This window comes from Loa loa (assembly GCF_000183805.2).
Source record: "Loa loa unplaced genomic scaffold supercont3.38, whole genome shotgun sequence".
Taxonomy (NCBI): Eukaryota; Metazoa; Nematoda; class Chromadorea; order Rhabditida; family Onchocercidae; genus Loa; species Loa loa.
Genome location: NW_018108218.1, coordinates 291,237 through 305,006, shown reverse-complemented (window position 1 = coordinate 305,006; position 13,770 = coordinate 291,237). Strand labels below are relative to the sequence as shown.

The 13,770-nt window shown below is 30.6% G+C and overlaps 3 protein-coding genes across 3 annotated transcripts; all 3 read right to left on the bottom strand.

Annotated features, from left to right (window-relative positions):
- Positions 1-160: 160 nt before the first annotated feature.
- On the bottom strand, positions 161-1,669 carry LOAG_03115 (hypothetical protein; the record flags this gene model as incomplete). Its single annotated transcript, XM_003138652.1, has 5 exons — positions 161-298; positions 540-653; positions 770-862; positions 1,026-1,337; positions 1,484-1,669. The coding sequence occupies 5 exons, from the start codon at positions 1,667-1,669 to the stop codon at positions 161-163; spliced, it is 843 nt and encodes a 280-aa protein (XP_003138700.1).
- A 1,606-nt stretch (positions 1,670-3,275) lies between these two features.
- Positions 3,276-4,965, bottom strand: LOAG_03114 (hypothetical protein; the record flags this gene model as incomplete). The annotated part of the gene is made up of 3 exons (XM_003138651.1): positions 3,276-3,428; positions 3,997-4,072; positions 4,847-4,965. 3 exons carry the CDS (start codon positions 4,963-4,965, stop codon positions 3,276-3,278), a joined length of 348 nt encoding a protein of 115 aa, XP_003138699.1.
- Positions 4,966-8,906: 3,941 nt separating this feature from the next.
- Positions 8,907-11,253, bottom strand: LOAG_03113 (hypothetical protein; the record flags this gene model as incomplete). Its single annotated transcript, XM_020446217.1, has 6 exons — positions 8,907-9,026; positions 9,787-9,869; positions 10,037-10,146; positions 10,416-10,596; positions 10,951-11,085; positions 11,229-11,253. 6 exons carry the CDS (start codon positions 11,251-11,253, stop codon positions 8,907-8,909), a joined length of 654 nt encoding a protein of 217 aa, XP_020303412.1.
- Between the last annotated feature and the right edge of the window lie 2,517 nt (positions 11,254-13,770).

The window sequence follows — 13,770 nt, the reverse complement described above, 5'->3', positions numbered from 1 at the left end:
GCGATAAACCAAGAAAAAAAAACAAACAAATGGAAATTACAGTGATGGGGGAACATGACAGTAATTAGAAAATATCTTGAAAAACCACAAGATTTCAAGTGTTTCTTCATCTTCGTCTATATCTTTTGGTTGACACAAGCATGTTCTTTCGATAACCTGGCTATAATTGCCAATTCAGGTCATACATCTTATCTTTAAACTCATTCTTGACATCTTCATCCACACTTTTGTAAAAATCATTGATTTTATTCATCCGATCAATATCCTTCATTTCTGGATTCATCAATACTGCCGATAACTGCAGAATTTATCCTTCTTTCAACTAATATTCTTTATACTTCTCCAGTGTCACGTACTTAACATCCTAATCTAACTATTACTTTGCAATAAATGCATAAAATATTTTTGTTATAGCAAAGTCATCTTGAAAATTCCATCTCCTTTTTCAAAATTAAAAGTTGATAGTTCTGTAAGTAAACAATTAGTCGCAATTAGTAATACCGTAGACGGCATAAAGAGAACATTTTTAAAATGAAAACCTTTGCAAAAACCGCTTGCGCTTTGTTAGACATGCCTGCGACAATAGCATGAATTCGTTCACGTTTTTCTCTCTCTTCCAAATCTTTCATCTTTCGGTATTGATTGTACAGTTCCTATAAAATGATGCTTTTCTTTAATCATAACTTTTTTAATTTTTCCCTCAGACGACCATTCTCCGTCTTACCTTCTTGCTCCAAAACCTGGCAACCACTGCAAAACTTCACCTTACCTGATTTTTGCTGTCCAAATTTAGTATTAGTTGATCAAGTTTGTTCTGTTTATGTTGAAAACTTTCATCAGGATTTGTTATGATTTTGTGAAACTGCAACAGACAACATTCTATAATGTTCTTCCTTTCGCATACTTGCTTGTTTAAAATTTAGCTTTGAAGAGAATTTTCATCTTAATTCAGACCTACCAAACTGTTATTCTCAGTCAGCGAGAAACATATATATAATATGCGTATAAATTCAAATAAAACCTACCTTCTTCTTTACATCATCTGATGTTCCACTTAAGAAGTCCGGCAGCTTAGATCTCACGTGAACTGAGATATTGTAATCATTTTCCTTTGTTGTTAAAATGGACTTCATAACATTACCACTTCTTTTCAGTTCCGTGGTATGACCAACATATTCCATCTGATTTGTTTGTAGGGGACTACTAGTCATCCAGGTCGATTGGAATGGAAGATTCTGGAGACTTGTTGTTGGAGCCGTAAAAGCTCCTAGAGAGAATGGTTGCTCAGCGGAGATTGGAAGCGATATCGGATATAAGTTTGGGTTGAATCCATATACCTGGAATGCTATTGAACCCAGGAAATTTTAAATGAATTCATTTCTGCAACATCTGCACACCCACTGAAGTTCACACTTCTCGAATCTGAAACGGCAATTATTTTCTCCTTGTAATATTTGATAAATAAACTACAAACTGATCAAACTTTTGGAAGTAATAAACTTTCTGGCATTGGTATTTTTGAGTATGATCGTTGGTAATAAGGGAAGAAAATGGGTTTTTCTGTTATTTGTTGCTGATGAGGTGATCGATATTGCCACTCTTGAATATTGAACTGCGCACTGGTTCGAATGAAATTTAGGTAAACCACTGATATCCACGTAAACCACATTCAAAAAATGCAAATGATAGAAATTAGTTATGATTGACGACAAACAATATGTAACAAAAAATTTGGAAATATATCGGGAATGAAGTCAAGTACAGAATTCATTGCTCAAATAAGAACTAGGAAAAAATAGAAATTAGATACACTTTGTTCGTATCACGGTGGAGAATTTAAAAAATGGTCATGAAAAGAAAACAGGTCATTGCGTGCTCCATTAACTGCTAAAGAGTTAAGAATTCTATTGCCTATCAACCAGCTGCGATCGACAAAACTGTCTCCGATCCAGAGGATTTACGCAAGGATATAAATGACCTATTTCTCAATCTTTTATTCTCGAAGGTTGAATTTCAAAACGAATTCAAAAGAAATCAGCTTAAACAAGGTCAATCAAAATTTTAAACATTACAATCATATTTTCATTTTTCCCTATAATGAAATACTAATAATATATCTAAAACAGAAAGGCTCATAACGACCTCAGGAAATCTTTAAAATGAAGTATTTCAGTGGGATGATAAAATTTAAAAGCAACTGGTGGTTACCGTTGAAGGTCATTTAGTATTTAGCTCTGGCTATAGTGCAATTCTTTGACCTGATTACGTTATCGTAATGGTTTTTTAATACTGACAACTGCGAGGAGTTGTTGCAAATAAGTATGGGTAATTAATTTGATTATTAGCTGACCTTATCCAAAGCTATTTAATGAAAATTTCAAAAAAAAAGATTGATAGGTAATGGCGATGATTCAGTAAAAAGAATGTTGTCAATGGTTTGCCTCAAAAATAGATACATTCTTTAAACATTCTTTAAATCTCTATATTTTCTTTATCACTAACTACTCATCACCTGACCATTATTAGGTGATTCTGGTAATTTCGACACTTTTCAATTCTCTATTTCATTAATTTGTAGTTTAGAATGTTTTTCACATTTACATTAAAAAATTCAAATAAAATTGCCTTTTAATAAGGAACATACGTGAGAAAAAGAACATAGAGATAGTTTAAAAATCAACATTTTGAAGTTGCTGTTATCAGCTTTGGTTCTAATCAAGCGTCATTTTATCAAAATCATTGGCATGGAGCTAATCAAGGGTGTGATTTAATTTCGCGACAACTGTAAGATTTTGCAAAATTTTGTTAAAAGTGATAATAGTATAAATTATTGCCTTTTTAAAAAATTTTTTATTCAGTCGAAGATAGCAAGATAAATCAAACCTAAATAAAATAGGAGTGAAAAGTTAGCATTTAAATTTAAATCCAAGATATCATTCATGCTGATTTTAGTATTGTTTACATTGGAATTATGACAATAAATAGACCTGAACCGTTGAAAATTGATAGTAAATTACCACCTCACCGTTGTGGCTCCCATTCATAAGTGTACGGATCCCGAACAAGTTTGTTGCGGAAGATAAATTAATCCTTCTTATACCGATAATGTTCGGTATGATTGTCGATGTTTGGTGATTTAATTTTTGTTTAGACAAAATCCCGAGGATAGTAGACTTTGTCCGAGTGACGTGACTTGAGGTTATTGATTGCGTTTGCAGAAATACTAATATTTTGTACGTGCCTCCCGATAATTAGGATACTGCAGGAAAAGTGGATTATGGCAATAATTTAGGGCGAATTTTCGATTTTCGGCACATAAATGAGCAAAAAGTTATAAGAGCAGTTTGTTCTCTCAGTTGCTGAGTTACTGTCATCGGTCTTTCTGGTAATGGAACGCCACACTTTTCGGCATATAAAAGACAAAAAACCTGAAAATGTGGAATATTTAGTCGTTTAAGTAGTCACAATTACATTGGTATCTAAAAAGCTCACAGTTCAATTTTTGATCTGTGAACACATGTTTCTTTTTTCAATATAAAAGGCAGAGATATTACATTTCCAAGACTTCTTTAAAAAAATTAGAAATAACAATAACAAAAGGATGAGAACTAATGCTCTGTCTACGAAGAAAGCTAAGGTTGCAAAAGCCTTCGAAGAAAGCAAATCTCGAAAATCAAGAAATCAGTGCAAATGAAATACCATTCTTTTCAGGCCAGATATTCTTCCGGAAGTACTTACTAAAATATTCTGTTTTCATGAAGTCAAAAGGAACTAAACAAAAACGACCTGACCCACCAATACTATAATTCATTTGACCTTAATACAACGTCACATTTTGCCAAAATTTCTAAAATCTAAAAGTGGGGAACTATCCATTGATTTAATTCCTTCTCAATAAAATACACCACTCATTTCTGCATTTAAATACGAATCCTTAATTATCTAATTACAACTTTGCACAGCTTCTTACTCAAAATCTGATGGATTTGGGCATACATGAAAGTAATATTGTTTGAATTTTGAACAAAATGTGATAAAATTCGGAGCATAACCAGAGTCTGGTTGTAACACTCTGTGAAAAATGAACTCTAAGGATTGATATTTAAAGTTCTGCTAGTTTAACTTATTAGAAGCTTCTGGAAAGCCTCAAAATGTTTTCCTATATCCTTATCAGTAAATTATTCCGTTTTGTTATCAACCCTCCTATCGTTTTGCAATACTTTGAATGTTTCATCAAAAAGTTGCACTAAACGCTTAACGAGTGAACATCACTTACGCAGAATCATTCATCCTGATTTTTACATTCGCTTGATATAGTAAACAAATATGTTTAAATGCTTCACAGAACTCCATCATCGATTCATTAAGATTTCTTATCACTTCATCCATACATATTTTTTGGTATGCTACTTAAATACAATCAATATTTGATTAAAGTAAATACTTAGACTAATTAATTAGTCAACTAATCAATATCAAAATAAATAATGAATGCCACCAAAGTATTGATTTGATAGCATTCATCATTTATTTTGATTGTAAACAATAGTTAATGTTCTCATTTTCTTTACTAATTAAATCATTTGAATAACCTCCCCTTCATTCACTGATTGTTAAATGACGAAGTTTAAGTGGGTAGTAATTGTCGTCAGCCGCATTCTGTCTAAGCAGCAATATCATTCGTTCATACACTTCAATAAGTCATTCAACATGCGTTGAAGTTGAAACTACGATTGGAACTTCTGTTGAAAGTTGCCGTTGAAACTTGAAATTTCATGTAATAACATCATTTATTAAAACATTTGAAATCTTTTTTTACCATTTTCATAATTTTCTACTAGTATACTTTATCAGCGATTTCCTGGTGGCTTCTTCAATCTTCATCGTCACTACGTCCAAGACGATGTGTTGCAATCTTTCGGTAAAAATAATGAATAAGAAACTGCGGATACGTTTGTAACGCATCGTAATCGATATTTCACTTTTGTTATTCAAATATTAATTTACCGGTAACAATAATGCTAAGAAGACAGACTATTTCAGTTTCAGGGCTTTCAGGGGTAGTAACTATACAATTTTTTAGTAGCATTTGTCTACCCAAGAGTTTAGCATCAATTGATCAAGACTTTATCATCCAAATGATAAGATGATGAGAATTTAGCACTAAAATACAATGTTGTGTAAGTGATGCCTCTATTAAAGAAGAAACTCATTAAATATATATTTTGCAATCTCGTCATTCTATTGCTAAGAATTGTAACATGATGTTTAATGCGATTGAAGCATCAAATTTTGGTTAAATTAAAAATTTGACATTTAAATGCATCCTGAACTAGACGATACAAATCAGAACAGATGCACAGTAGATTTAAATTATGAGATTTTTATTTGCAAATTTCTGTTATCTGAAATCAAGGTATTTGGAATTAATAGAGAGAGAGGTTAATACATAGACATAAAGGGATTTCTAATGAGAAGGAAACAAATTTTTCAGAAAGAACAGCACTGATGTAACATCCTTGTGCAAATAATTTTCATCACTGTCAAAATATTTCAATTGGAGCGAGAAGTACTCTTTTCTCTAAAAAAAGTACATATGGTTCACATGAGAAATATGCCGCAAAGATATGTTGCAAATTGCCTTCTAAATAGAATGTTGAAAATGAAATTATTGGGTAATTTTTAAAAAATTTTTTGTTATGATTCAACATACAATCTAAGACTAAATTGGCTTTTAAATTTAGAGACAGGTTTAAATAATTTCATCAAATGAACAAAATGATTGAAAGACTGAAAAAAGATCATCATAGGAAAAAAATTTATTTGATAGATACATATAGGTTTGAAGGAAGTTATTAGAGAAAGATATTTGATCAAACAGAACTGGTTTTTCAGGTACTTGTTAATATAAAATCTTGCTGGATAAAGTGCACGAATATTAATTAATGTATCCGCGCACATTGAGGAATCGAAAGAAATTTGGACATGCACAGCAGAAGCGTACAAATGTTTTCTACAGTACGCCTTGTAGTCCAATTTTATTTGTGTTATGAAAAGAAAATAGCAACTTCAGCTATAAGTGATTGATGATTAAGAAACAGTAATTTCAAACATGGATCATTAATTCGATAAAAATAAATTCACGTCGAGTTTAAACTTGCAGCGAGGAGTGAACAGTAATTAGTTGCAAATAACTGAAAAGTGGTTCGCCTAAGAAATAATCAAAAAATATTGAACAAAATTCAATAAAAGCAGAAACTAAAATTGAGAAATTTATGTCTGCCTTTGCTTCCATTAGCTTTCAGACTATTTGTAGCTGTTAATTTGTTGTAAAACACTGGGATAGAATGCTTTGATAGTCAACAAACAATTGACTTACACATCCTAACTGATAGTTGCTTCATGATTCACTTATTTTGCTTCGTGTTTCATGCAGTTGCTTCATACAAATCTTTTCCAACCAGATCAGATCACGTTTCGTCAGATTCATAAATTTTTTGAAGTTAACCCTGCGGAATAATGGGCTGATCAGAATAATTAATGTACCTTACTAATATGAAATGAAAAAGAACAATTAGAGTGGAAGATTTCCACAATTTTTAGAAAGAGAAATTTTTAACTTGAAAAATAAAAAAAATGACATAAAGTTTAAGCGGTATTTAAAAAATGTATTCAAAAATATTTCGATTAATATTGATTAGCAGAACTTACTGACATCATATTTGTAACTTGTAAGGGTGAAGAAAGTAATTTATTTTACAGCACTATCTTACTTTTGCTCAATTCGAATCTTTCTAGACTTTCAAAAATAAACATTTGACTCAAATCATTGGAAAGGATAGGAACATAAAAGATTATTTCTCAACATTGACCTAGTCCAATCACAATATTGGTTAAACACAGTGCACAATGTATCCGGAGGCCTTTACTTATCTTGCCTGTTTTTTGGATAATTAACCTTTTTACAAAAAAAAAAAACCATAGTTCTGTTCTAACAGTAGTATTTAACTTCGATTTTGGAAATTTATCATTATTTTTGTAACTCTACAATATTAATCTAAAAAAAACCTCATAATTAAAAACTGATTTTAATTTTCATGATGTTAACAGACTTCAGTGAAGTGAAAGTCTTTCTTCATCTCACAGTAATACGGGAAACATTTCATCAACTCAGCGTGTTAAGGAGACGTCTCACGTATCATAATGTTTTGGAGTGGGCAATAATTTCTCTTCAAAGTTCAATTCGTTATGCTAGTTATTCAGTATAAAGCTGAGCTTGAGAAGGATAAAACAAAAAAAGCAATTTGCAGACTATATGATACAACGAAGAGATATGATGGAGCAGATGAACTTGGATAATTTATGTGACGACTAAATGACATGCAAGTCCTTTTACCCTAAAAAAAGCCTTTAAAAAAAGAGTTTTTAATGAGTGTCTTCCATTAAAAACTGTTCTTTATTATTTTTTTTTTAATTGAAGTTTTACATCCTACTGGAATGTGCCGTACCAAAGTTTATATCTTAAGGACAAGATTTCCAATTTCCGGAGATTCCTGTTTCAACTGTGACGTCGTACTTGTAATAAAAAATCTTTGCTTTCTCACAATTCTTAAATTTCCTTTTTCAGAATTGCTTGGCTAGTCTTCCTCCACTACTGATGAACTCGTTTCATGTCATATTTGATTAATAGTGACATTTTGATGATAATGACAATTATTATTAGTTAACTGTCTCCTCTTTTCTTAGAATATCGGCAAAAATATAATCTGGTAGCGATTTCAGTAAAATCTTAATTTTGATGTTAATTTGTATCAATTAATTTATGCTTATAAAGTCCTTAGATATGAAAGTTACAAGCAATTAGTTCCAAATAATTGAAAATAATGACGATAACTTTAGCGTTGGTGTAACTGCCACTTTAATAGCCATACCGTTGTCAAAACTAATCAAATATCATCCTTGTTAATGATAAAATGATGATAAAATGATATGATGATAAAATGATGATTAATGATAAAATGATTACTTTAAGTAAAGTGAAATTTGCTTTTCTAGGCGAATTTCGTTATTTGTGAGGCTGGAGGGAATCCTTCAGAAGTCGAAAATTAGCAGCCAGAAATTCCTTTTCTTTTTATCAAATTCCCGTCTCGTTTGTTTCTTATGATGAATACTTTCAGTTCGGTTAGCAGAAAATGACCGGGAACTGCACAATAGTTGATGAAAATTTATCGAACAATGGCTCTCATTTATCATATCAATTAAAAAAGAATTTTTGATAGCAGATTTTATGCATATTCCAGTTTTAGAATGATCTGTTCAATCTCTCGACACTTTGAAGCGACAACGATGAGCAATGCTGTAGTGCGACGAACAGTTTAGAAATAGAAATTTCAGTTTCTAATATAATGGTTAAGAAGTTACTATCATCTTAATTTATAATGGAATTTTTAATATGTTCCAAATGGGATCTGTAAATGAATGTTTGATATACAAGTCTTACATGCAATATAGTTGAGCTTGCTATTTCACATTAATATTTTTTCGACAAAATTCATGGAAATCATACAAGGAATAAATTCTGAATTTTATTGATATTACTTCATCCAAAATTTAATGCGGAATTTTGATAACTATGATACTACTAACATTATTCATCTTTTATAATTTGTAATACTAACGAACAGAGATATAAATACGAAACATACCGTAAAAAAATAATTATTATCAACACTAGTAAACTTATCATTTATCTTATATCATCTCAAAATTTCCCTATCAAATTGATGATGACAGATTACTGGGAAAAGTGATCGATAAGGAGGATCAACAATAAGCGATTTATGTGATATTTTTTCTGGTTCATCATAGAAGTGAAATTGTGTATACAATAAAATAAGATCGAAATTCTAAGGATGAATTCTTCGATAACGAATAAATGTGTGTTCTTGCATTCCATGCGTTAATGTTTCCATATCGAGGCGTGCTTGCAAAGTGTTCTTGTCCAGTAATGTCCATTCTCGTATCAACTATAAGTGACTGATATAACATAGCCTGAAGTCTTTGATTGACCACTAAAATCATGCTGTTAGGTTTGCAAATTTGTATGTAGATAAAGCATGCACATAATAACAAACCGTAATGATACTATGCATTAAAAAGTTTAATAGTTAATAATGACAGCAAATGTTAGTTGTTGAAATTATGATCAAATATGCAAAAATAAAAGTTTTCTCAAATTTTTTCATTAGCAGTTATATGATAAGATTATCAGGACTGCCTGGACTCTCAGTACGCTTTCCCGATATTACAGAATTCTCATCCCATGGCAAGTACAGACTTTTTAAACTCGTTTTTTCGAAGTTAACTTTTTCTTGTTCTTATAACTAACCTATTAGATAGCAGAAAGTAGGCATGTAATGTTTAATATAATGTTTAACCAAACATGTAATGTTTAATAATAAACTTTCAGTGAATTCCCAAAGGATTCTTTTTTGGTCTTTGATTATCAGTAATATTTTCATCAATGGGAAACTCGAACTGAAAATTAATGGAAATATTTGCATGCAGGAAGCTTTGCTATTTTACAAAACGTTATCAAACGAAGTTTGCATTGGATTAAACTTTTCTGTTCTTAATTATAGTAAATATGCAAGATATTTGAGGAAAGTGAAAAATATTAAACAATAACAGGAGCAGATGATTATAGTTTGAAGTATTTTGTATTAAATAAAGTCTTAAATATTCAACAACTTTAGGAAAAAAATTTACATAGAATGAATAACTTACACTAAGAACTGGTAAATCTCTGCTAAAGCTAATCCGTCCAATATCTTTCAAATGAAATTCGATTCGGTTTGGCTCAACGATTCCTTGTTCGATCGTTACAAAACATGAAAGTTTAATTCATGAGAATTAATTAAAAATGTTTTGGAATGTGTCACCTTTCATTTGCAACAAACAAAAGCGAAACAGATTATATCTCGTTTGTACGCAGATATAATTTATATTGAGCAAAAAACATGCAATGGGAACTTACCATTATCCATTACAGTAGTAAGTGAAGCAGTCCTTGTATTAGGATCTACTGTAATATAACCGTATTCGCTGTGTAATTCTTCATGGTTAGATAAAGTCCATGCAAATGCTCTAAATACAGTACATGGTAAATCAGATTGGAGAAGGTTCATATATTTTTTTACTATGACATTAATTTCGTTCCTGTCTACGACACAGAATCAAGTGTTGTCGAAGATATTCTAAGTTGAAATCTTTAACAGTAATCTTATTTTCAGTTTTATGAGCGATTCTCTCTAAGATTCGATAATGTTGCCGAAATAATAGTGTAAAAATGAAGCGATGTCCGGTTTTGTATTTAAAATAACCCCATTGGCGCAAATATTAAGAGAACAACACACGTGTAGTTGAGCGCTTTCAATCCGGTCATATGTTCATCAGAAATTGAAATTTCGACTTGTTCACCATATGTAAATGTAGGTATCGTTGGAAAAATTGCTTTTCCTCCATGTTCCGATCGCCAAATTCCAATTAGCCAAGCGATGGGTTGTAAATGAGAAGGAACACGTGAAACATCGAATCCTGCCAAAAAAAGTCAAAAAACAAAGCGAATCAATGCACATCGTGCAGAAAATGCATGTCTTGCAAAATGCAAAGTGCAAAATTCATGTCTATGAATTTTGTTTCTTAACAGAACTTCAAATTTTCAAAAAGTTCAAAATTGAAAAAATGGTGGAAATATTTGATTGGAGATGTTAACAAACCTATGTGATGAGAGAATGAACAAAAGTTGAGAAATTTTTATAAATTTCGTACCACAAAATGAAAAAAGCTCCAAGTGCTTATATTGAATTTCTTTTAAAAAACCAAAAACATTTCATTTTTTCGGTTTCTTTTAAGAATAATGGAAAGAACTGTTCTAAGGATTATTCATACTTCGTTCTACTTTTTTTACACAAAAGCCGCATGATTTGGGACATGTTTTGACAATATAATCAGTAGTTTGACAAAGCGAAGCATACGTTGTAATCCAATCGCGGCAATTATTGTTCGAATCCTCACAATGTTCACCTGAATTTTTTCAAATCTAGATCTTCTTGCTTTTTTCAATCATAATTTGTTAGAAATAAATAAATTGCTAGGCAACAGGAAATAAAAATATTGCTTTGAAAAAAAAATGCTATCAGGTTTTACAAATGATAGAACAAAATTACGCCGAAAATAATCATTATATGTCATTTCAAACTAACAAAGTCGATAAATTTTTAACAACTTTCCTAAAATATGTGAAGATGACCTTTGACGACATTGAATATTGCAGTAATACTGAAAGCCGAAAATAGTAAAATGGATTTCATACTCTGGAAAAGAGAGAAGCAATTGGGTAAGGCAGGTCACCGTTTTCTTGTTGCAAAACATCGCTTTCAAATCTTTCATCAGTGAGAAAGATAATAAATGCGACAATCACAGTAATGACAAAGTGCCATAACCAGACTTCTCATTGCTCTTCTCACACTGCTCCGATAGCAATAATGATAAGAAAAATGATACAACGCATTTATTTGATATCATCATCAGCTGATAGCCAACGATCAAGTTTTGAGATTATTAAGGTCAGCTTCTCCTTTTCCTCATTATCCACACGAAATGTCCTACATAAGGTTTTCATCATGAAACAAAATATATGATCGTCATTGAAATGATTTCTATAAAAACTTGTTTTGAAATTTCAACATTCTCTCCAAGTTCACTACACATCTTCTTCAGGTATCAAAATGCCCTTTACGATGAAAGAGTTGAAAAATTGCATTACTTTTCTTTCATCTATTCATGAAACTAATGTACACAATCTGTTTTAAAAATACCGGTACTACCGGAAGCTATGTTAAACATATTTTCAGAAACAACAGTTAAATTTCAAAATATTCCTAATGTCACCGTTGCAAAATCTTCCAAATTCAAAATTATTTCAAAAATTGCTGGAATGATTCATTCTAATGCTGAATTAAATATATAATTTAAAAAAGAAAATGTTATGTTGACAGTGTTAATTTGGAACAGCTGTCAATCAGGAATAATGCATGGTGACGAATGGAACAATACAAGATGTTGAACCGATCTCATTTACTTTTCATTACGTTATAAAAAGATCAAAGGACTGCAGTGGTAGGTAAATCATCCACCAGAAATAATGTGTCTTGTAACTGATAACGATAGTTTTAAGTAGTTTAGATTATATTTTTGTGTTTTGTAGTATCATATTTTTGAATTAAATTTATTTTTATAACTGCTAGCTGACGTATATTTCTACTAAAACTTATTATTTTCATTTACAGCAGCTAAAAGATAATAAATTTAGTGCCAATTACCATAACTTTTCATCTATAAAAAGGAATTGATGAAAATCACAGTTTTAAACATAACATCTACAGTAAAATTACTGATAATGTTTTTTGAAATTTTCCATTATTGAAAACGTAAAACAAATTTCAAAAGAGCCTCATAAATCTAATTGGCATACGATCCAATTCTTTTCAGGATTAACTTAAAGATTCTAGCTTAATCCATTTCCAACAGTTGGTTCATTATCACCGTATGCTCTTCAAAGTCTTTTTTAATTTTACCATCCTTATGCTGATTGTATACTAATCATTCCAATTTGATAAGAACTTAATCTGTGTACAATTAAAAAATCAATCGCTTTTTTTTTGCTGAAAACAATATGAAGTGATAAGAAGTACCACAAACAATGACGTGTGGATGTCAAGAAGAAAGAAAGAGAAGGTGAGAGAGAAAGAAAAAGAGAGAAACGGTTGAGGGAAAAAATTGGTTCAAGATTGAGTTGGATGTCAACATAAAATTATTTCCTGCTCTATAAGTAAGCTTTTTGATTAAAAAAACAGGAAAACGGTTGTATGAAATGACAAAGAGCCTTTCATTCGAAAAGGTATATTTGAAGTTTATTCATTTCCTTCCTGGCTATCGGTTCCTTCCCACAGCTTTTATTTACTTGTCAGTTTCTTATTCCAAGCTTTTCATTGTCAACAATTTAGTTATTCCATTTGTAGCCTTTTAAACCACCACCAATAACTATATTATTGCTTTTTTCATCAGAAAATCATTTTCCACTATTAGTTCAACTAATTCCTAATTGCTATGTACTGTTGTGTTCATTTCTTATCTTCTAAACTCGTAAAAGTTTTTCATTTGTGGAAAAGATTCATCTACCACATCGTCTCATTTGCAAAAAATTCTATCGACGTTTATACAATGAATGTATTTTGTTTCATCAGAATGAGTTTTTTTTTTTTCTTCAAGATGATTAGGCGTTCTTTGTGATTGCACAGTTGAAATGGACTTTGTTGTTTAACAGTTAAGTTTTAGAAAGAAATTTTCCAACTTATTTTCTGACAACCTAACAAACAGAAGCACCAGTCATTGATGTAATCATTTTCGAATAGACAGATCTTTTTTGCCTTCAGTGAAATGGTCCTATTAAATAATGTTTCTGTGAAAATTCCGGAGAGTTGGAACCAGTACAGAACACTGAAAATGGAATGTTGGGAATATGCAGTTGCTATCAAGATAATAGTAATAATTAATAATAATTATTATTAGTGGTAATTAATAATAGTAATAACAATAATAAAAATAGTAATAACAATAATAATAATAGTAATAATAATAATAATAATAATAATAATAATAATAATAATAATAATAATAATAATAATAATAATAATAATAATAATAATA